Genomic DNA, 20,201 nt, shown 5'->3' with positions numbered 1-20,201 from the left:
TTATTTATTTATTTTTGGCTGTGTTGGGTCTTTGTTGCTGCGCGCGGGCTTTCTCTAGTTGCGGTGCGCGGGCTTCTCATTGTGGTGGCTTCTCTTGTTGCGGAGCACGGGCTCTAGGTGCATAGGCTTCAGTAGTTGTGGCACGTGGGCGTCAGTAGTTGTGGCTCATGGGCTCTAGAACACAGGCTCAGTAGTTGTGGCGCACGGGCTTAGTTGCTCCACGACATGTGGGATCTTCCTGGACCAGGGCTCGAACCCGTGTCCCCTGCATTGGCAGGTGGATTCTTAACCACTGCGCCACCAAGGAAGCCCTATTCCCTTCATTTTATTCTTTGTTCACCATGCTAAGCCACATTGGCCTTTTTGTTGTTATTGTTTGTCGCATGAACCATGAAGCTCCTTTTGGTCTCAAGAGTTTTTGTACTTGCTTTGCCTTCTACTTGGACTGCTCTCTCCCAAAGTCTTTGCATGGCTGCTAGGTCTCTAGTAGACTGGTCTGCTAATAGCGTGGTTAAGAAAGACCACTCTAAGCAAATACGTTTGAGTTTAGAGTGGCCTGAACCAACCAAACTAAAACAACAGCATCTACCATACATATTACAGTGTATTCCCATATTTAATCTTTTCATTGGGAGTTATTGTTATGTTTATATGCTTATTGGTTATCTCCACTCTAGAATGTAATTCTTCGGGGCAGGGGCATAGTTAATGGAAAATATATGTTGGTTGACCAGTGACATTTATACAGCTTGTAATGTTAGATAGTTTGAATGTACCATGTGTCATCCAGTGGTGTAAAGGACTGTGGTTATAGTTCGGAGGTGAGAGAATCACATCTGAGTGGGGATTTGAGATATCGAGGCATATTTATGAAGTTTCTTTCCTAGATTAATGCAAGTTCCACTAAAGAACTATTCTTAAAGGAGGGAAAAGCTTGATCTTATCATTTTGGACTTAGTTGATCAAAGATGCTTGTGTTCTCATTTTTACTATCTCTGCTAAAGCTTTAAGAGAAGCAAATTATAATTTAAAATGACAGTATCAATATAGAGGTTTCCCTTACTAGGACCACTTTAAATATGCTTTAAATTGCTATCACCTAAATGATGTTTCATCCTTGGAATTAGGGCACTTTAGCGTCAATGGAATTTCAAAATAACAGCAACAAGAGCAATGATGTATTGGCTAGATTTTTTTTAGTGTTTCCCAATTTTTTATAGTAATCTTCACTCTAATGGCATCCTATTCACTTGGAAATCAGATTTGATACCTGAAAGTTGAGGTTCTTACTTTTTTCCCTCCTTGTGGAACCTCCGAGTCCTCCAGGGAGAAGGTTGGTTTATTTCTACCCAGTCTTTGCCTCTGCTTTTTTCTGCTATTGCCCAGGAGTTACAGGGTCTGTGCTCCTTTAGACTTTCTCCAGACCTAATAGCTGAAGATTAGTCAACTATAGCTCCTATAATAAATGCCTCATCATTCTTCCGTTGTCTTGCCAGGGTTTTGCTTAAAGTGGGGAGCCCAGAAGTGATACTATAACCCCTATGCTTGAAAATAGTGCAACTGTCACTGTCCTCTTTTGAATAATGTACTTCTACCAAAGTGACATATGATTGCACTTTTTTTTTTTTTTTTTTTGCGGTACACGGGCCTCTCACTGTCGTGGCCTCTCCCGTTGCGGAGCACAGGCTCCGGACGCGCAGGCTCAGCGGCCACGGCTCACGGGCCCAGCCGCTCCACGGCATGTGGGATCTTCCCGGACGGGGCACGAACCCGTGTCCCCTGCATCGGCAGGCAGACTCTCAACCACTGCGCCACCAGGGAAGCCCTGATTGCACTTTTTTTAAAGGCAGGTATTTTTAGTTCATTGTGCTCTGGTCAGTTAACGTTTCCCTTTTTTGTTTGCTTGTTTATTTGCTTACACTCTTGTCAATGCACTTCTCTTTTTATTATTATGTTGTGTAGTTGAAGTATAAAAATACTTAAATAAGGATCTTTAGATTCATTTAGAAAATTTTTCATCTTGATTTTGTTTCAGCATTCCTAGGATAGCAAGATATTTTTTGAATAATTATTTAAAAAATACTTCTGTCCTAACTATCATCTGCAAACTTTGAAGGGCATAGTCTGCATTTGAGTCACAAACAAAATATGGAACATTAGGGCGTGAGAGAGAACTCTGTCATATGTGACTAGAGATCACTCCCCAAGTTACAGAGTGACAGAGCGACACACTTCAGCTCTGCGTATTCAGTAACTGCCATCTCCAACCCACGTTTCCCCCTTTCTCTAGCAAAGAGATTATGGGAGACTTTGTTAGATGCATTACAGAAATAGAGGGACACCATGCCTTCCTCTGTGTCACCAGTCCAGAAAGCCTAGGACAAAATTCATGCTGATGAGCGTTCTAGACCACCCTGCCCACTGCCCGGCTTAGCCATAGCTCTGTGTGAGGCGTCTAGTGTAGCGTAAAGAAATACACGAATACCCCGAAGCTTGCCCTCTGTTTTGATTCTGGTTTTAAGTGGCTACTACTGCCTTGTTAGTACACTAATTTCAATGGCCTATATAAATAGTCATTAAATAATCATTACCAGACTAAAAAACGTTATATAGGTTTTAGAATGACATCAAAGATAGAACCCAGAAAAATAGAAATCAGTGCACATGCCTGAAAGGAATCTGGATCAATTCTACAGTACAGGAAGGGATAAATATTGATATTAACGTTGCATAAAACTTAGAAACAAAAAAAAGATAGTAACCCTGCTTAAGATTTCTAATGTGAGACGGCACAACAAACTTAACAGAAACCCCCAAATGGATCAGCAGAGACAGTACATAGTAACCCAGCAGACTATAGAATAAGACAAGCACACTCTCATTTCTGTCCCCACCCAACTTTTTCTTTTCACCATTTTCAAAGCCATTGCCCTCTCCATTTCCTACCTGACTGTGATGAAATATCTCAAAACTTCTTCCTTTTTCTGTTTCTGTCCCAAGTTAATTTGGAGACTTAAACTCCTTCTCTGGAAGAGTCACAGTAACAAAGACACTCACAGCAACCCACCTAAACACCACACCTGGGTTCTCTCCGGCATCATTAGGTAACACTTAGATCATTGCACTTAGTTCTGGGTATGTTACTATTAGACATTCATTGACCAACTGGAATTATTTCAGAGAGTAACATCAGAAATGATTTATGAGGAAGGATTAAAGAAGTTATTTATAGCTTGACCGGACAATGACTAAGAGGGCTGACTGTGTAAGCATTCGGGGATATCAACACCAAAGGCAGGGAAGAATTGTGTAAGGAGGGTTCCAGGAAAGCAGCAGTATGAAAAGCACTGAAAAGAAATGAAGTTAACAAAGAGAATGGTAACAGCCGTAAATGAGTACAGTGATTTATAGATAGCAGGGTACTCTCTAAAAAAAAACCACAAGGCTTTCTGTCACTTCTATTTTGTAAAAGTAAGATTTTGAAAATATAAAAGTATTCCCATTAAGAACCAGGGAATGGAATAGGTCCTGTTTCTACCATTCTTCCTCTTTTCTTTGCTAGATTAGGTGGAAGAGGGGCAGAAGCTGTGTAATGAAGGAATGATTATTATCAAAAAAGTACTTTTAATCAGAGTGTCCTTGACATTTTCAAACAAGAATGTTCAATTCCCTCCCTCATGCAAAGATACAAACACACAATCACAGTGAAAATCTAATGAAAAGATTAATGTTTATTAACTTGTTCTTTGGAATCAGCAGGTTCTCAGATCAAGATGCTATTATTCTGGGGGGCATATTTCAGCATCTGAAAAGATTCGTGGATCTTTTCTTGTAAGATAGAAGTTAACAGTTTATTCTGAGGAATACAAAAATTTAAAGAAAGAAAATAAAGATTTTAAGAAAGTCTTTAAAAACAAAGGTTCTTATATTTTTACAAAATCATTTGGCTTGAACATATTCGTAAAGACTTATGTTTGTCATTTTTATGGAGATTTGTTTTTGTTTGTAATCAATTTCTGTCTGAGTTCCAGAAATGCAAAAGGTACAGCACTGAAAGAGGTGGCAGCTGACAAAATTGCTGTCTTTGACCTTCTGATGCAAGTTTAGTAACTAATCTGGAAAATAATGAACTGCAATTAATGAAATCTGTACTCATGTTCAAGTGTGTTTCTCAGACAGCACATACAATAATTGAAAGCACTTCCTGCTCTCCAATTAGTTAGATTGAATTAATGTGGCATAATAGCTTTTTTCATATGTCTAGAAGATTGTGTTCAGATGAAGCTGTTTATGTACTTCAAACTTCGGTACTCCAAATGGCGTCTTTGGTTCATTTGGGGAATTAAAGAGTTAACGCTCACATTCAATTTCCACCATCAAAAACACAGCCGCATTTCCGGCCTATCTTTGTTTTACCGTCTGCCCCTCTTCAGTGTCCTGCGCTCTGCTTATGGCTGCCTTGTCGACTTCAGGGATCTTTGTCTCCGGTTTCAACACAGCTTCCAGCATGGAAGATGGACAGGGCCTTGAGTAGAGACAGCAGCGCCCTGCGCATCTCTGGCCTAGTTGAAAAGATGCTTGGCTAGTTCTTCCAGCTTTCATGTCAGCGATTCCTCCATGTATGAAATGGAGAGGAACAAACACAGCTACTGGTTCTTCCCTTGCGCATGAAGATGCTGTTTTAAGGCTCTTCATACTTGGGCTCCTCTGATGAAACAAGCCATATAAATGCCTATCCTGGTGTCTTAAGGGTTCATCATCTTAACTAACTAAAATAAGAAAAGGTATCTATACTTTGTTTTCTAGCCTTGCGTTCTCCTTAATTATTCAGGTTATTTTTAAAGGTTATTTCCCCCTGTAGTTTATATTTGGATATGGTATACTATATTGCTTTTTCTTGAGTTAACAAAGGGAAGTTTGCACAGCCCTTCTGGAGTACAGACTTTTTAAAAAAATTCAAAGTAGGACTTCCCTGGTGGCCCAGTGACTCAGACTCCACGCTCCCAATGCAGGGAGCACGGGTTTGATCCTTGGTCGAGGAACTAAGATCCCGCATGCCACGCAGCGTGGTCAAAAAGACCCAAGAATTCAAGGCAAGTGATTTCTGTTCGGTTGCTTTGGGGATGTATTCTTAGGCATTCTTCTTCTTCTTTTTTTTTTTAAATTTATTTATTTTATTTATTTTATTTTTGGCTGTGCGCGGGCTTTCTCTAGTTGCGGTGAGTAGGGGCTGCTCTTTGTTGCGGTGCTCGAGCTTCTCACTGCAGTGGCTTCTCTTGTTGCGGAGCACGGGCTCTAGGTTTATGGAGATTTGTTTTTGTTTGTAATCAATTTCTGTCTGAGTTCCAGAAATGCAAAAGGTACAGCACTGAAAGAGGTGGCAGCTGACAAAATTGCTGTCTTTGACCTTCTGATGCAAGTTTAGTAACTAATCTGGAAAATAATGAACTGCAATTAATGAAATCTGTACTCATGTTCAAGTGTGTTTCTCAGACAGCACATACAATAATTGAAAGCACTTCCTGCTCTCCAATTAGTTAGATTGAATTAATGTGGCATAATAGCTTTTTTCATATGTCTAGAAGATTGTGTTCAGATGAAGCTGTTTATGTACTTCAAACTTCGGTACTCCAAATGGCGTCTTTGGTTCATTTGGGGAATTAAAGAGTTAACGCTCACATTCAATTTCCACCATCAAAAACACAGCCGCATTTCCGGCCTATCTTTGTTTTACCGTCTGCCCCTCTTCAGTGTCCTGCGCTCTGCTTATGGCTGCCTTGTCGACTTCAGGGATCTTTGTCTCCGGTTTCAACACAGCTTCCAGCGTGGAAGATGGACAGGGCCTTGAGTAGAGACAGCAGCGCCCTGCGCATCTCTGGCCTAGTTGAAAAGATGCTTGGCTAGTTCTTCCAGCTTTCATGTCAGCGATTCCTCCATGTATGAAATGGAGAGGAACAAACACAGCTACTGGTTCTTCCCTTGCGCATGAAGATGCTGTTTTAAGGCTCTTCATACTTGGGCTCCTCTGATGAAACAAGCCATATAAATGCCTATCCTGGTGTCTTAAGGGTTCATCATCTTAACTAACTAAAATAAGAAAAGGTATCTATACTTTGTTTTCTAGCCTTGCGTTCTCCTTAATTATTCAGGTTATTTTTAAAGGTTATTTCCCCCTGTAGTTTATATTTGGATATGGTATACTATATTGCTTTTTCTTGAGTTAACAAAGGGAAGTTTGCACAGCCCTTCTGGAGTACAGACTTTTTAAAAAAATTCAAAGTAGGACTTCCCTGGTGGCCCAGTGACTCAGACTCCACGCTCCCAATGCAGGGAGCACGGGTTTGATCCTTGGTCGAGGAACTAAGATCCCGCATGCCACGCAGCGTGGTCAAAAAGACCCAAGAATTCAAGGCAAGTGATTTCTGTTCGGTTGCTTTGGGGATGTATTCTTAGGCATTCTTCTTCTTCTTTTTTTTTTTAAATTTATTTATTTTATTTATTTTATTTTTGGCTGTGCGCGGGCTTTCTCTAGTTGCGGTGAGTAGGGGCTGCTCTTTGTTGCGGTGCTCGAGCTTCTCACTGCAGTGGCTTCTCTTGTTGCGGAGCACGGGCTCTAGGTGCACAGGCTTCGGTAGTTGTGGTGTGTGGCTTCAGTAGTTGTGGCACGTGGGCTGTAGAGCGCAGGCTCAGTAGTTGTGGCGCCGGGCTTAGTTGCTCCACGGCATGTGCGATCTTCCTGGACCAGGGCTCAAACCCGTGTCCCCTGCATTGGCAGGCGGATTCTTAACCATTGGGCCACCAGGGAAGCCCTAGGCATTCTTACTACTTTACGAAATGAGACTCCTATCTCTGTTTTCTTTTCCAAAATCATAACATCTTACCGTCTATCTTTGCCCCAGAAATGTATGGATATTGACATACTTAGAGACACTAAGTTGACAAGTTGTCTTCAGAATCGGGGTTAGTAGTTGATCTGAAAAATAATGAAAAGAAGCTAGTTTCTGAGGCAGGATAGGAGTTGATGGAAGAGACCTCAGTCTGCCAGTCGTTTTTCACAAATGGGCCTTGTATACTTCTGTATGATTCTGGAGACCTGAGGTTGGAACCTTTTTTGGTAAAGAGCCAGATAGTATCATTTTAGGCTTTGCAGGCCAAACAGTGTCTGTCAGAACTAGCTGTAGTTCTGGGCCAAACATTGGGTCTGGTTTTGTTCCAATAAAGCTTTATTTATAACCCTGAAATTTGAATCTCATAATTTTTACATGTCACAAGGTATTCATTTATTTCAACAACTTCAAAATGTAAAAACCATTCTTAGCTTACAGGGCACACCGAGGTAGGGACAGTCTAGATTTAGACCCTGTTTTTAAGTTTTTAGATTGATAGCCATTCTGTGTTTCAAGTAAACATCCTTCATCCTTCATGGATGCTTGAGAAACTAAGTGGATGGAGTGAATATTACATCCTCTTTTTAAAAAATAGAAATCTTTTTCACATAAATACTTAAATAAATTTTATTAATTATCATGCAGAAGTTTAAAAAGTAAACTAGCTAAACCCTAAAAAATAAGGAACAGTCTCTTTCCTGACTTCAGAAATATTAGTATTTAAAATTTTCTGTATCTAGGGCCTCAAGTAAGTTGAACTAACACATATATGATAGAGTGAAATAAAAAGTCTGTTTGGATGGGCTTATTCACTTTTATCAACAGATAAAACAATTTACTTGTTGATAGAAGAAGTGGGCCGTTTAGTTGTTTCATGTAATTGAATTAAATAGGAATATCAGATGCTGGACCTTGAGTGCCCATTTCTGAGGGGTAAGAAGGGCCCTGTCTACGTCTGGTGTTGCACACATTGTATCCCTAGCTCCTGGCACAACCTTTAGAATATAGTAGGCACCTGGCCCATGTTTTACTTACATCAGGTGGAATTGTTGATTGTTGAAAAATGTGCGTATAGTAAGTCTACCTAGAAATACCTTGGAAGACAACACCCGAAATCCCAGTGATTGGATTACCATGGTACTTTAAACATGTACTGAGTGCGTGGTGTGCCAGGGATTTTATATGCATCAGCTCAGCACCACTGCTGTCTGAGGAAAATAAATATGAGCCACATGTGTCATTTAGAATTCTCTAGTAGCCACATTTAAAGTAAAAAGAAACAGGTCAAATTAATTGTGATAAAGTAATTTAGGATTGACATACATACACTACCATGCGTAAAATAGCTAGCTAGTGGGAACCTGCTGTAGAGCACAGGGAGATCAGCTCAGTGCTCTGTGACCATCTAGCTGGGTGAGCTGGGGGAGGGCCGGAGGGAGGTCCAAGAGGGAGGGGATGTATGTATACGTATAGCTGATTCACTTAGTTGTACGGCAGAAACTAACACGACACTGTAAAGCAATTATACTCCAATAAAAAAAATAAAAAAGTAAAAAGAAACAGGTCAAATTAATTTTAATAAAATAATTTACATAACCCAGTATATTCATAATATCGTCATTTCAACCTGTAATCAGTATAAAAAAACTTACTGAGACAGTCCCATCTTTTTTTTCTGTACAGTCCTTGAAATCAGGTGTGTATTTTACATTTCTAGCACATCTCAATTTAGATACTACATTTTCCTCAGAAATCTTGATCTGCATTTAGAGTTCATGAAGTTTAAAAAATTAGATCCACATGCCCAAGCCATTCCAAACATACTTAAAGGTGCTTTAATTTTTAAGTTTACATATTATTAGTTAAAATTAAGTAAAATAAATCCACTTCCTCAGTCACACCAGCCGCATTTCAAGTGCTCAGAAGCCATGTGGCTGGTGCTGCCATGTTGGACACACAGAGTTAAAGGGTGATATTAGACACTGAGTTGGACAGAGGGGAAGATGAGACTCAGGTGGGTTAACTAAGGTCAGAGCCTAGGGAGTAGCAGAACTGAGACATATTCAAGAAACAAAACAATGCACAATTGTGATCTGAAGAGATTTCACTGGGTTTGATGAAAAATAGCAAGCGATTATATTTGTAGAATGAATGACTCTAAAGTATTTGAAGGAGGAACTAGTCATGCCGTGGAAATACACTGGGTGGGATCTATCCACCTTTGTTTTTTTTTGGTCCATTTCTTTCTAAAAAAAATTATCTCTGGGCAATGAGGAATCATTGACAGCTTAAAGCAGGAGAGTGACGTGGTCAAATTTGTGTCTCAGAAAGCCCCTCTGACTGCAGTTTGGAAGATGGATTGGAATAGAATAACACTGGAAGAATCTATTCAAATGTATGTACATGCCTCATGAGGGATTGTAATATTGGTCAGAAAAGTGAACTCACCATCCCATGCTTGACACAGTGACACTTTAATGTCACTGATTGAAAGGAGCGTGTGCCAGGTAGGGTAACAGTGTCTCTGGTGAGGACCAGCTGGTGGCCACCCGCCATCCTCCCTGGGTGGCATTGCTTAGAGAATTCCTGTGGACTGGATCACCGCCTTCCAGATGTGATCACCCAGAGGTGGTCAGGTCTACACAAAGGACTGAGGGATCAATTAGAATGCCGAGTTACTCATTTAAACTGAGAACTATAACTGTCAGGTGGATAAAAGTGCTGGCATCATCGTGGCCAGCACAGTCTTACCTGGATCCCTCTGGAAAGCCAGAGTGCAGATCCTAAGGCTGCTCGTGAGCCCAGGCTGGTGCCGGGTTGGGTCCGAGGGCACCCCCTCCGCAGTGGCTGGAGCGTCTGTCCCTGCACCCGCGTGGGGGGCACTGCCAGCCTCACCACCCTGCCTCTGATTAACATAACCTTTAAAAATTTGTTCATATTGATTAGGCTATTGCTGATTCTTGATCTTTAGTAATTGTACGTGTCTGATTTTATCTAATGTTTATTACTTTACCAGAACATATTCAAAGGTGAGGAAGTATCTTGTTTATGTGCACTGCCCCAGCTCAGTGGTGTTCCTTATATTTTTCTCACTTTAGCAGGACGAATATCAAAGGTTAGCTATTGAGTATTTATGGCAAAAATAAATCTTACATCTCTTGTTGTATTTTCCTATGCTTGGATTAAAGTGATTGGTTAGAGTTGTAAAAAAAAAAAAGACTTAGAGGATCATATTCACTTAGGAACCATTAGAAAATGACATGTAAGAATTTATCAAATTCAGGGTAAGGGGTGATTATTAGGAAAGGTTCATTTTCAAACAAAACAATACATCAGAAAATTTAATTTTTTTTTAACAAAGTGATGATTTTTTGCTTCAGCTGATATCTCTTCTGCGCTCTACCTACCCCTATGCCCAAATTTTGGAATTTGATAGGATTTTGATAGGATTTTTCCAAATCCTATCTAACTGTACAGTTCAGCCTTCATGTCACTTAAGTAATTCATTCTTTCACTTATTTAACTGTTCATTCATTCAACAAACATTAAGTTCCTGTTTATGGATGAGATGAATGAGACATAACCCCTACCCTGCAGAGAGCTTGCAGTCGAGAGGGGCTCCCGTCGAGACACATCGACAGATAAATAGGACGATGTTGTAGGTGCTGAATGTATGTGTCAGGGGTGACACAGTGAAGGCGGCATTTTACCTGCAGTTTGAAGAAGAGTAGATGTTGCTTGAGCTGAGACTTAAAGATGACTAGGTCTTCACCAGGTGGAATGTGATACCCTAGGGGAAGGGACAGCGCGAGGACGGCGTGTTCAGCGCAGAGTGGGTTAGCATGCCGAGCGAGGGAAGTGCAGCCTTGTGAGAGGTGACGTTCTTTCAAGTCATGCCAAGGACTTAAGGCTTTATTCTGGGGCAAGGAGGTCTCCAAATTAGCTTTTATGCCTAGTTATGAAATGCTGAGCCAGTGTGCCCTGTTTTCATTCAGGTGGCATGTGAAAGCCAGAGTTTAGTAAATGACAAGGTATGGTATGAGAAGTGACCGTCACCTTTTACCCGAAATGCTTCGGAGCAACCCTCTGCCTGTCACCTGCCCCTCTACTAGGTCTGAGCCACTCTTGGGACAGCACGATGGCAGGTTCAGCTGGCCTCCAGGCCACAGTCCCTTTCCATCCCTGTCACTGACCCAGGGCAGTCTGCATGCATTTAACTGTTAGGTAAATGCCTCTGAGCCTTGGTTTCTGTAGTGTGAAATGTAGATAATTATACTTATATTCGTGAGCCTCGTGGGACTTCTTAATATTTATAGCTGCAAAATACTGTGCAGTCATTTTTATTAATAGTTACCAGACGTGTCATAAGAATTAATGAACTTACGATCTGCAGTGTTTTGAGCTCTTGAGATCAGAGGCAACCTCCTGCACAGGGGTATGTAAAAGAGCATTAAAGTGCAAGCAGTACCATTTGGAAACGTGAGCTGTTACGTGTGAAGGACAAATGACACACTGAAGATTTCGGTGCACTTTGTAGGTATTTTTGGTACCCTTACTAAGGTTGCTAAATTCACCAAAGGCCATGGCCAAATATAGAAGGCTGGTACCCCCTCCCTCGCACCCCCCCCCACGATCGTACACATGCACAGGTGCATGTGCACGCTCTTTCTGCTGAGGCCACCGTCACCCTCGTCCTGTCGTCCCTTCTTCCTGGGCACCCTCTTTCGCTCTCCCCCCAGTTGTTTCCAGCTGTTCAGGAGCCTCCTTCCTATCTCTAAATTTTCATTTCTCTTTCCTTTTCCTTTTACCATCCAAGTGCAGGCTCTTATATTATTGGCTCTCCGCTGAACCATTGAAGCAGCTGCTTAATTGACCTCTCCAAGTTTTCTATCTACCCTCTTTAGGGATAATCTTCTGTAAGCCTAGTTCTATGGCCGCTTCATTCAGTACCTTTGATAGTTCTTCATTGCCTGTGAAAAGCCACCGTAAATTTACATACAAGGCCTCCTCTGACACCCTAACCTCCACTGCCTCTGCCCAGCACTGTCCGTCTAGATCATTCTCTCTGTCTCCCAAGACCTCCTGGAAGGTTGAGTAGCTTTTTCTGGGCAGGGAAGTGAGAGGAGGGAACGCTGCCAGACACAGAGGGAAGCCTGCCTTGGTCACGCCGCTCTTCACGTTCGAGGTGTCCCTCAGCTGTGGGAAAAGCCATTCCGTCTTCAAGCCCTGTCTCAAAGTGAAATCACCCTCATGGAGGTGTTCTAGGCCTGGTCCCAGGATGACCCCTTCCTCCTCAGAATCTCTTCTGCTTTGAAACTGTCATTCTGATAGCTGTCATTTTCCTTGACATTTTTGTTATTTGCATACCGTCCTTCCCCCAAACTGGATTGCTGCCTTGTTGCGAGTGAGCCCGTATCCTTCAGGTCTCTGTGTTCCCACAGCGCTATTGCAATGCCTTGTATGCCTGAGACCTGAGTCCTTGTTGAGCTAAGTTTATACATTGAAGCAGAGCCCCAGTTAAGTTCATCGTGTAGGGCAGTATTATGGGAAAATTTGAAATATACAGAAGTAGAGTGAATATTACAGTGAATCCCTAGGTACTCAGCACCTAGCTTCCATAGAAACCAGTACGCGGCCAGTCTTGTATGTCTGTGCCCCTACCCTCTTTAGCATGTCCCTTGCTGGAGAAGTATCCACCTGTGGTCGTCTCTTGTCCAGAGTTGGTATTTGGCTACCACTGCTACCTAGCACCCCTTGGAGGGGACACCCCGAAGTTACCAGTGTGTGAAGCGAAGTGGGTGTGGTCAAAGTACGTGAAGTTGCACTCAGGACCCACTCAGGCCTGGTGTGATCTTATTGTTGACACTGTTTTCAGCCATTTCAGGTGTGTCTAATCATCCAGTGTCTGGTTCTCTCGTCATCTGAATGCTGGGGGTTGGGCAGGCAATCTCTGTGGAGCAGATCTGTTGCCTGATCGAGAAGTGGTTGTTGAGAGTGAGTGGTGGTCAGGGGTAGACTCGAAGTCTGCAGCTTAGTAGGCTGGAGCCACAGAGTCTCGGCCAGGGGCCCTGCCCCACAGGAAGCCCCGTGGGTCCACTGGATGCCAGCGTCGCATCCCAGTCAAGCCGGCCCTTTAATTCATTTCAGCAGATACTTTTCCAAACATTTACTGGATTTTTTAAATCACTCTGAATCATAAAGAAAAGTATCAATTATTTTTCCATGCTCCGTTCAGGAGGACAAGAATCTTAGAAAATCTTTCATCCTGGGTGGCTATAGTTCCATTCTTGGTGGGATTTTTACGTTTTTATGCCTTAAGGGAGAATGTTTCACACCAGTCTTGTTGGCTTTAAATAAGATCTAACTGAAGAATGTAAGTATTTTGGAGTTCCAGCTTAACAAACTTTTTTCTGCCCTTACTGAGAATTATGCTCTGAACACCTTTCCATTCGTGGGGGACTTCAGACACTATGGGGAAAGTACAAATAAAGGTAGTAGGCCGTGCACTGAAGGACTGTAGGACAGGGTGAAGGGTACGTGCTTGAAATGGAGAACCCCTGAAGGGGAGCGGGGAGCACGGGGCAGGTGCTGTCGGGTGGGAGGGAGTGATGTGAGGCTGGTGGGGGGCGGGGGGTCTGTGGCTTTGCTGCCAGTGGGCGTCCTCCCTCATTCTGTGCTGTTGCCTGCTCACACTGGCTCTTAAACACACCTCTGCTCCTCGCTCTCCCTGGCCCGCAACCCCGAGGAACTCCCCAGTGTTTGCAGGGTAGAGTGCGCCTTCCTTTCCTTTATCCCTAGGTCCTCCCATCTGTCTAGCTGGGTCTCCTACCGTCTCCTGTTTAATCGCCTCTCCTCTGTGCTGTTGCCCAAATCCTGTTGCTGGTCCCTCACCTCTACAAAATTCATCCCTTCTAGCACTTTTCTCCCAAAGACAGTCCCAGGGCATAATTGGTTGTAGCGGTACCTTTGCTGAAACGCGACTGTTTGGTGTGTGAACACAGCAGGTTGACACCCACCCTCAGTGGGCCATCTTGTTGCAGGTGGGCTTTTCTCCCTTCAATTAAGAGTCTGGGCTGCCAAGTAGGAAGCAAGACTTTGGCCATCAGCCTTCGTGCCTGCAGACTGTCTGGGGAGTCGTGACAGCAGAGGCCCCCGGGCCCCCAGATGCACCAGGGACCTGGGAGGACCTGGAGTGTTCAGGGCCAGAGGAAGGGACCTGGAGGGATGTCTGGGCAACTTAGATTAGATAGTAGATCAGTGAGCCAGCAAGAGAAGAGACACGCGTAACTGCATGGAAACAAACTCTGACACCCAATTTTGACTCCTTCTGTGAGACGGGACTGTGGGTAGGTGTTCGTTTTGCCAGGACGGAGCCCTCTTAGAGCCCAGCTCTCTGAGGCAAGGTCCAGACTCGTGCGTCGGAGCAGGCAGGCCTGGGAAGGGCCCAGACGTTGGTTGAGAGAATAAAGGCGGATGTGGTGGACCCCGGGCTTCTTCGAGATGACTGCGTCTACTCTGTGCCCTTCCCCACCTGCTGTGGTGAACTCAGCAGCTACCGTTTCCTTCACGGTTACCAGCTCCTCCTTTGAGGTCTGTTTTCCTTATCCTGGGGCTTGTTTTTGTTTTTATTTATTTATTTTTGGCTGCGTTGGGTCTTCATTGCTGCACGTGGACTTTAGTTGTGGCGAGCGGGGGCTACTCTGTTGTGGTGTGCGGGCTTCTCATTACGGTGGCTTCTCGTTGTAGAGCATGGGCTCCAGAGCACAGGCTCAGTAGCTGTGGCACGTGGGCTCAGTAGTTGTGGCTCGCGGGCTCTAGAACACAGGCTCTGTAGTTGTGGCGCACGGGCTTCGTTGCTCCGTGGCATGTGGGATCTTCCCAGGGCTCGAACCCATGACCCCTGCATTGGCAGGCAGGTTCTTAACCACTGTGCCACCAGGGAAGCCCCCTAGTTTTTGTCTTTTTTACTCTTTTTGTAAATGTTCCTTGAACCACGTGTCCATAAGCAGCCTACTCCGTTCTTGTGATGTCACTTGTGCCCATTAACTCAGGCTCTTGTCACCTCACCCCTGCTCTGTTGCTGGAGCCTGTGATTTGCCTGCCTCACTCTTGCACTGTTTCTCCAGCCAGCCTGCCTTCCACCAGCAGGTCGGTCTTCTTCATGTCCTGCCCTCTCTGCCCGGGCGTTGCAGGGGGCCTTACCATTGCCCGGGAGCTTTAGTACAGACCCCAGAGCCTCTGTCCACATCCCTGTCCTGCTGTGCCTCATGCTCCAGCCACACTGGCTTCTGTCCTCCTCGCTTCCTGTGACGGCACTGCCTGTAATCCTCTCGACCAGGAGTTTCCCGGCCAGTGAAGTCCTGTAACGCTTGTATGTAGAGACGCAGCCCTTGGCTAACGTGTGCCGCGCGAGAGTGGAGAGAGCACACCGTACACCTTGCTGTCTTCGGCACGTGTCTGGTGTTGCCAGCTGGGGAGGAGCAGCTGGCTGAGCTCCCGGCTTCTCGCGTTTCCTCTGCGGCGGCCCGACCCCAGCCCCGGGCAGGCCTGCTAGGTAGTGACTTGTTAGAATTCCTGAAAGCTGTGAAAGTTCGCTTCGGGTGGGCCATCCTGACAGCACTCCCGTCTGCTCAGTTGAAATCTTCTCTGGTTATTCTGTCCTGCTTCCCTTGGTCCCTGTTCCACCTGTTCCCTTGTTTCCTCAGCCCGTGCCTCGAATCATGGTGCAGTCCGCCCTCCCGGATGCCGGGGTGCCCAGGACGGTGGAGGTGAGTTAGTCGGGCCTGGTGGCGCCTTTGCTGGTGGCTGCCCCGCATACGGTGGGTGGCCCCGATGCTGTAATTGTTGAGTCCACGCCCCTGGTTTTTTATTTTAACATTCCTGTTTTGATAATTAACTATAATATAGGTCACCATCTTCTCCCTCTATATTTTGCTTGTTACACTTTTCTGTTTTCAACTTGTTAATCATATGATTACTAAACTTTTAGGTGCTTGACTGCTAATGTAGTCTGTGGCTTTAATAGCCCACCGCTAGGTAGAGGCGACTTCTATAAACAGAACAATCTCCTTATTCCAAGTGTTGACTTAATTCTCAGTTTTACATTTCATTCTGATTCATGATATCAGCGTGAAAAGACTGATGCTAAGCTGGGGAGAAAATAGTCTCTTATGATCTCCCACAGATGAACAGCACTTCTGATCTTATGAATAGCAAATCTGTTTTCTCCCACTGTGTGTTCATCCTCTTAGGAAAAGCGGTATCGTCATAGGAAAATTTTATTTATTAAAACAATAGGAAAAGAGACCAAATAATTCGAAATAAAATTTAGACGTTCAAGAATTTACTACTTTCTGAACAGCCCTTTTCAATGCAGGACATCCTTGGCGTTCACGAATTTAACTGAAGATAGAGCTGTGACACCCACCCCACCCCCAGCCCCCTATGAGTTGGGTTTATTATTTCTCGGAGGCAGGACTGGGGTCCCAAGGCCGGTGGGGCAGAATGAGACGCAGTCCCTTAGACGCAGTCCCTTACGTGAGGGCGCTGCCTTGCGCGCTCTGCGCGGCTTTGCTGCACATCCCTCTGGCTCGCTCAGCGTCCTGCTGGCTCACTCGGGTCCAGGCTTTCTGGCAGCCTTAGGAATGTCAGTGGCAAGGTGTAACCCAAAGACGCAGGGAGGTTCTCATTCACATAGCTACTCCAGTCGAGTGGGAGCGGCTGTGCAGCGCCGAAGCGTAAGGATCTGAGCTGGGCTCGGTCAGCGGGAGAGAACGGGGGTTATCTGGGCTCGCCTTCTGCCGCCTCCCGTCACCTTTTTCTTGTCGCTGTGGATGTGACCTCTGATCCCTGGCTTTTCACTTACTGGAGGCTTTGGGTGAATCCTTTAGCCTCTCTGGGCCGTGTTGTAAAGCGAGTACTTTCTGGCCCACATCAGAGGATTCAGTAGCACTGATGGGGTAACAGCAAGGAGCTCTAAGGCACTGTTGCAGGACTGTCCCCTCCCCTGGACAGGCCCAGCTGCCCTTAGCAGACAGCAGATCCGGCAATGGTGGGTTGAACCCTGGGAGAGTGGGGAACGCAGGCTATTTAACGGCCATAGTTACTGTTCAGATTCTAGACTGTTGTAGTTTTGTTTGTGTATTCTTCCCTGCCCAGTCAGTGATATTAAAACTAAAATAGAAAAGAGTAAATAAAACATGTACAAGTTGCAAAAGAAAAATGATTGAAGGATTGCCTAATCTTTTAGAGTATTTATGCTGGTGACAGTTATTGATCTATTGGATTTAGTAAATTTTGCAGCCCAGAGATCCATCACAAAAATGGGTTGTTAATCTCAAGAGGTGCTCTTAATTTTGTACCCTGAGAGTGTGCCTTGTGGGGGAAGGAGGGCCTCTGGAGACAGCAATATAAATGACAATTCACGTGAAAATGCACGATTTATCAAATTGCTGAGTTAAGCCAAGTAACTGTAAGAGACTTACAGATCTCAGCTGTTTCCCAGTTCAAATAAATCCTGTATTTCAAATGGAAAATGGCCATTCTCATAATACAAATAATCTTTCCGTAAATACTGAAAACACACTTCTTTTTCTGAGCAGCACCCCTCTCGCCCCCCAACCCGCTCCCCACTCTGTCTCCCGTTCCCTGTCATTGTGCACTGGGAATAGAAAGATAATCCGCCCCTTCTCCCAATGGCTTAAGTTATCAAGGCAAGACACCTTAGAGCGTGCCAGAAACCGCAGAGCGCGGTGGAGCCGCGACTGTCGTCTTCCCCAGGAGATGGGGCTCTGTGCGTCTCTGCGGGCTCCCTCGGACACGGTGATGTGAGGCGGAGAGGCCAGCGTAGCTCTGGCCTCGCTCAGCCCCTGCTCGCCGGGCTGGCTGCTCCTCGGCCCGAGTCTCCCAGGACCAGGGGCCCTGATCTGTGACATGGGACTAGCCTTGAGCAGCAGCTTGAAAGATGGCCTCTCAGAGGAAGGGCACAGCCTGCAGGCAGCCTCTGTTCCTCCCCTTCCCCCTGCCTCCCCGCCCGCAGGCCCCAGGGTTGTTGCTTCCTGCCCAAGCTGGTGGAGCTGTACCCTGGCACTTCCAGATCCTCCAGGGAGAACATCATTTCGGTTTTGCAGGAGGAAAGTGCTCTTCTGGCCTCCAGCGATGCTGTCAGTCTCCCCGTGGAGTCGGTGTTGGGCAGGGGATCCGTTCACGTGAGGGCAAGAGTTCTGAGCCCGAGTGCAGGGAAGTGGGAGGCGCTGGGAGGTGTGCGCCTGCTGTGTGCCATGCTCTGTGTGAGGGCCTGGTCTGCCTGCCTCGTACCGCATCGCCGAGGTGGCCGCCCCGTATGCGTTGTTCCCACCACCAAGCGATTCTTGGACACCAGCTGTGTGTCCTACAGTTAACTCGGCTTCTGACCCCATCTACTTGGAGACAGTGTCAGATGCCACAGGTTGAGGGCTCAGCCCCACAAGACTGTCCCCACTTCAGATGCCAAGTCCAGTGTGCTCCAGATCAGAGGGTCCCGTGACCCCTTCCTCAGGTTGAATGAATTTGCTAGAGTGACTCACAGAACTCAGAGAAACATTTTACTGACTAGATTATCCGTTTATTATAAAAGGATGTAACACAGGAACAGCCAGCTGGGAGAGATGCGTAGGGGAAGGGTGGGGAGCTTCCACGCTCTCTCTGGGCACAGCGCTCTCCCCAGATCACCACGCGTTCACCAGCCCAGAAGCTCTCCAAACCCTGTCCTTTTGGGTTTTTACGGAGGCCTCATTGTGTGGGCGTGGTTGATTCAATCATTGGCCATTGGTGATCGGTTCAGCCTTCGGCCGCTCCCCAGAGGTCAGGGGCGGGATGGAAAGTTCCAATCCTCTAGTCACGTGGTTGTGCCCTCTGGCAACCAGCCCCCTTCCTTGGGGGCTTTCCAAAAGTCACCCCCTTAACAAACTCAGGTGTGGTTGAAAGGGCCTCGTCATGAGTATCGAGAAGCCCTTATTGTTACTACCACTTAGGAAACCCCAAGGGTTTTGGGAGTTTTGTGCCAGAAAACAAGGACCAAATACGGAACTCTTACTAGAAATCATGCCATCACAGGCAGCTGTTAAGATCTGCAGTTTACGGAGAGGAGAGGCGATGAGGGCACCCGTGGCCATCTTGCTTAGCCCTCAGTCGCGGCAGGGGCAGCGCCAGCGCGGAGACTAGTCGGCCTGCGTATCTGGTTTGCGGAGGTCGCACGGCAGAACAGGGGAACTGAGGTGGGAACCGGGTCCGCCCTGCTGCACGGCTGCGCTTGTCCCACCGTCGGAGCTGTCATGTCCCCGCTGACAACAGCATTGGTCTCCAGGCTTTGGGGAGCGGACGCCTAACTGTGAATTCTCCCCTCCCTGCTCCAGGCTCAGCGAGAGAGCGCGGGGCTGCACGTGGCCCCCGATGTGCCCGTGGCCTTGCCGGCCGCCCCCTCGCCCAAGACCTACGACGGGCCCCCGAGACCTGCGCCCCCCTCCCCGGCCCCCGAGGGTGCGGACGGGCCGCCCAGCCCCCTGAGCGAGGCGTCCAGCGGCTACTTCTCGCACAGCGTCTCCACCGCCACCCTGTCAGACGCCTGCGGCCCCGGCCTGGATGCCGCGGCGTCGCCCCCTCCCGGCCCCAGCCCGGCCACCCCCGAGCCCGAGCCCCCGGCCGCGCCCGTCACGTCCCGCACCCCACCCGGCCCGGCGGAGCGGATGGCGCCGGGAGACGGCGCGGCCGCGGCCCCCGTCGGGGCTGCAGCGGTGAGGCGGGACGAGGCAGCAGGCCCCCCCGCGCCTGACCGGCAGGGCAGGAGTGACCCTGCCGCCTCCCCCCACAAGCCGGAGAGGCCCCAGCCCCAGGCGAAGCCGGCCGCCGGCCCGGGGCCCGACGTCTCCAGGCCGCCGCCGCCTGCTGAGCCCCAGTGCCAGCCGCCCGCTCCGGCCCCTCCCTTCAGGATCCAGAAGGTGCGGACCTCGGAGCTGAAGTCATTCACACGCATGCTCGGTGGGGACCCCGGCGGCCCCCCGGGGAGCGAGGAGGACCCGCTGGCCTCAGGGGGCCCGGGCGTCGGCAGCGCTGGGGCAGAGGCCCCGGGAAAGCTGGAAGTCTCCTCGGATTCTGAAGAAGCCAGTGAGGTCCCAGAGTGGCTCAGAGAGGGAGAATATGTGACTGTGGGCACCAACAAGACAGGCATCGTGAGATACGTGGGGCCCACTGACTTCCAGGAGGGCACGTGGGTCGGAGTGGAGCTAGACTTACCTTCAGGTGAGTGCTGCTGCTTTTTTTTTTTTTTTTTTTTTTTTT

General features: G+C 46.9%; 1 protein-coding gene and 1 long non-coding RNA gene across 2 annotated transcripts in view; both read left to right on the top strand.

Moving 5' to 3' along the window:
* LOC129392428 (uncharacterized) overlaps positions 1 to 5,286 on the top strand; it is an 11,241-nt gene extending 5,955 nt beyond the window's left edge. Inside the window, exons 2-3 of the long non-coding RNA XR_008618286.1 lie at positions 4,434 to 4,784; positions 5,013 to 5,286. This is a non-coding gene — a long non-coding RNA (uncharacterized lncRNA). The remainder of the gene's footprint in view (positions 1 to 4,433; positions 4,785 to 5,012) is intronic.
* The window catches only part of KIF13B (kinesin family member 13B), a 200,266-nt gene that overhangs the window by 175,600 nt on the left and 4,465 nt on the right, over positions 1 to 20,201 (top strand). The window contains exons 41-42 of the mRNA XM_028494229.2: positions 15,593 to 15,655; positions 19,280 to 20,162. Of these exons, the coding sequence (XP_028350030.1) occupies positions 15,593 to 15,655; positions 19,280 to 20,162 (946 nt within the window). The remainder of the gene's footprint in view (positions 1 to 15,592; positions 15,656 to 19,279; positions 20,163 to 20,201) is intronic.

The sequence above is a fragment of the Physeter macrocephalus genome, chromosome 9, assembly GCF_002837175.3.
Source record: "Physeter macrocephalus isolate SW-GA chromosome 9, ASM283717v5, whole genome shotgun sequence".
In the NCBI taxonomy this organism is placed as follows: Eukaryota; Metazoa; Chordata; class Mammalia; order Artiodactyla; family Physeteridae; genus Physeter; species Physeter macrocephalus.
The sequence above is the reverse complement of the archived record's forward strand: the minus strand, read 5'-3'. Positions and strand labels throughout refer to the sequence as shown.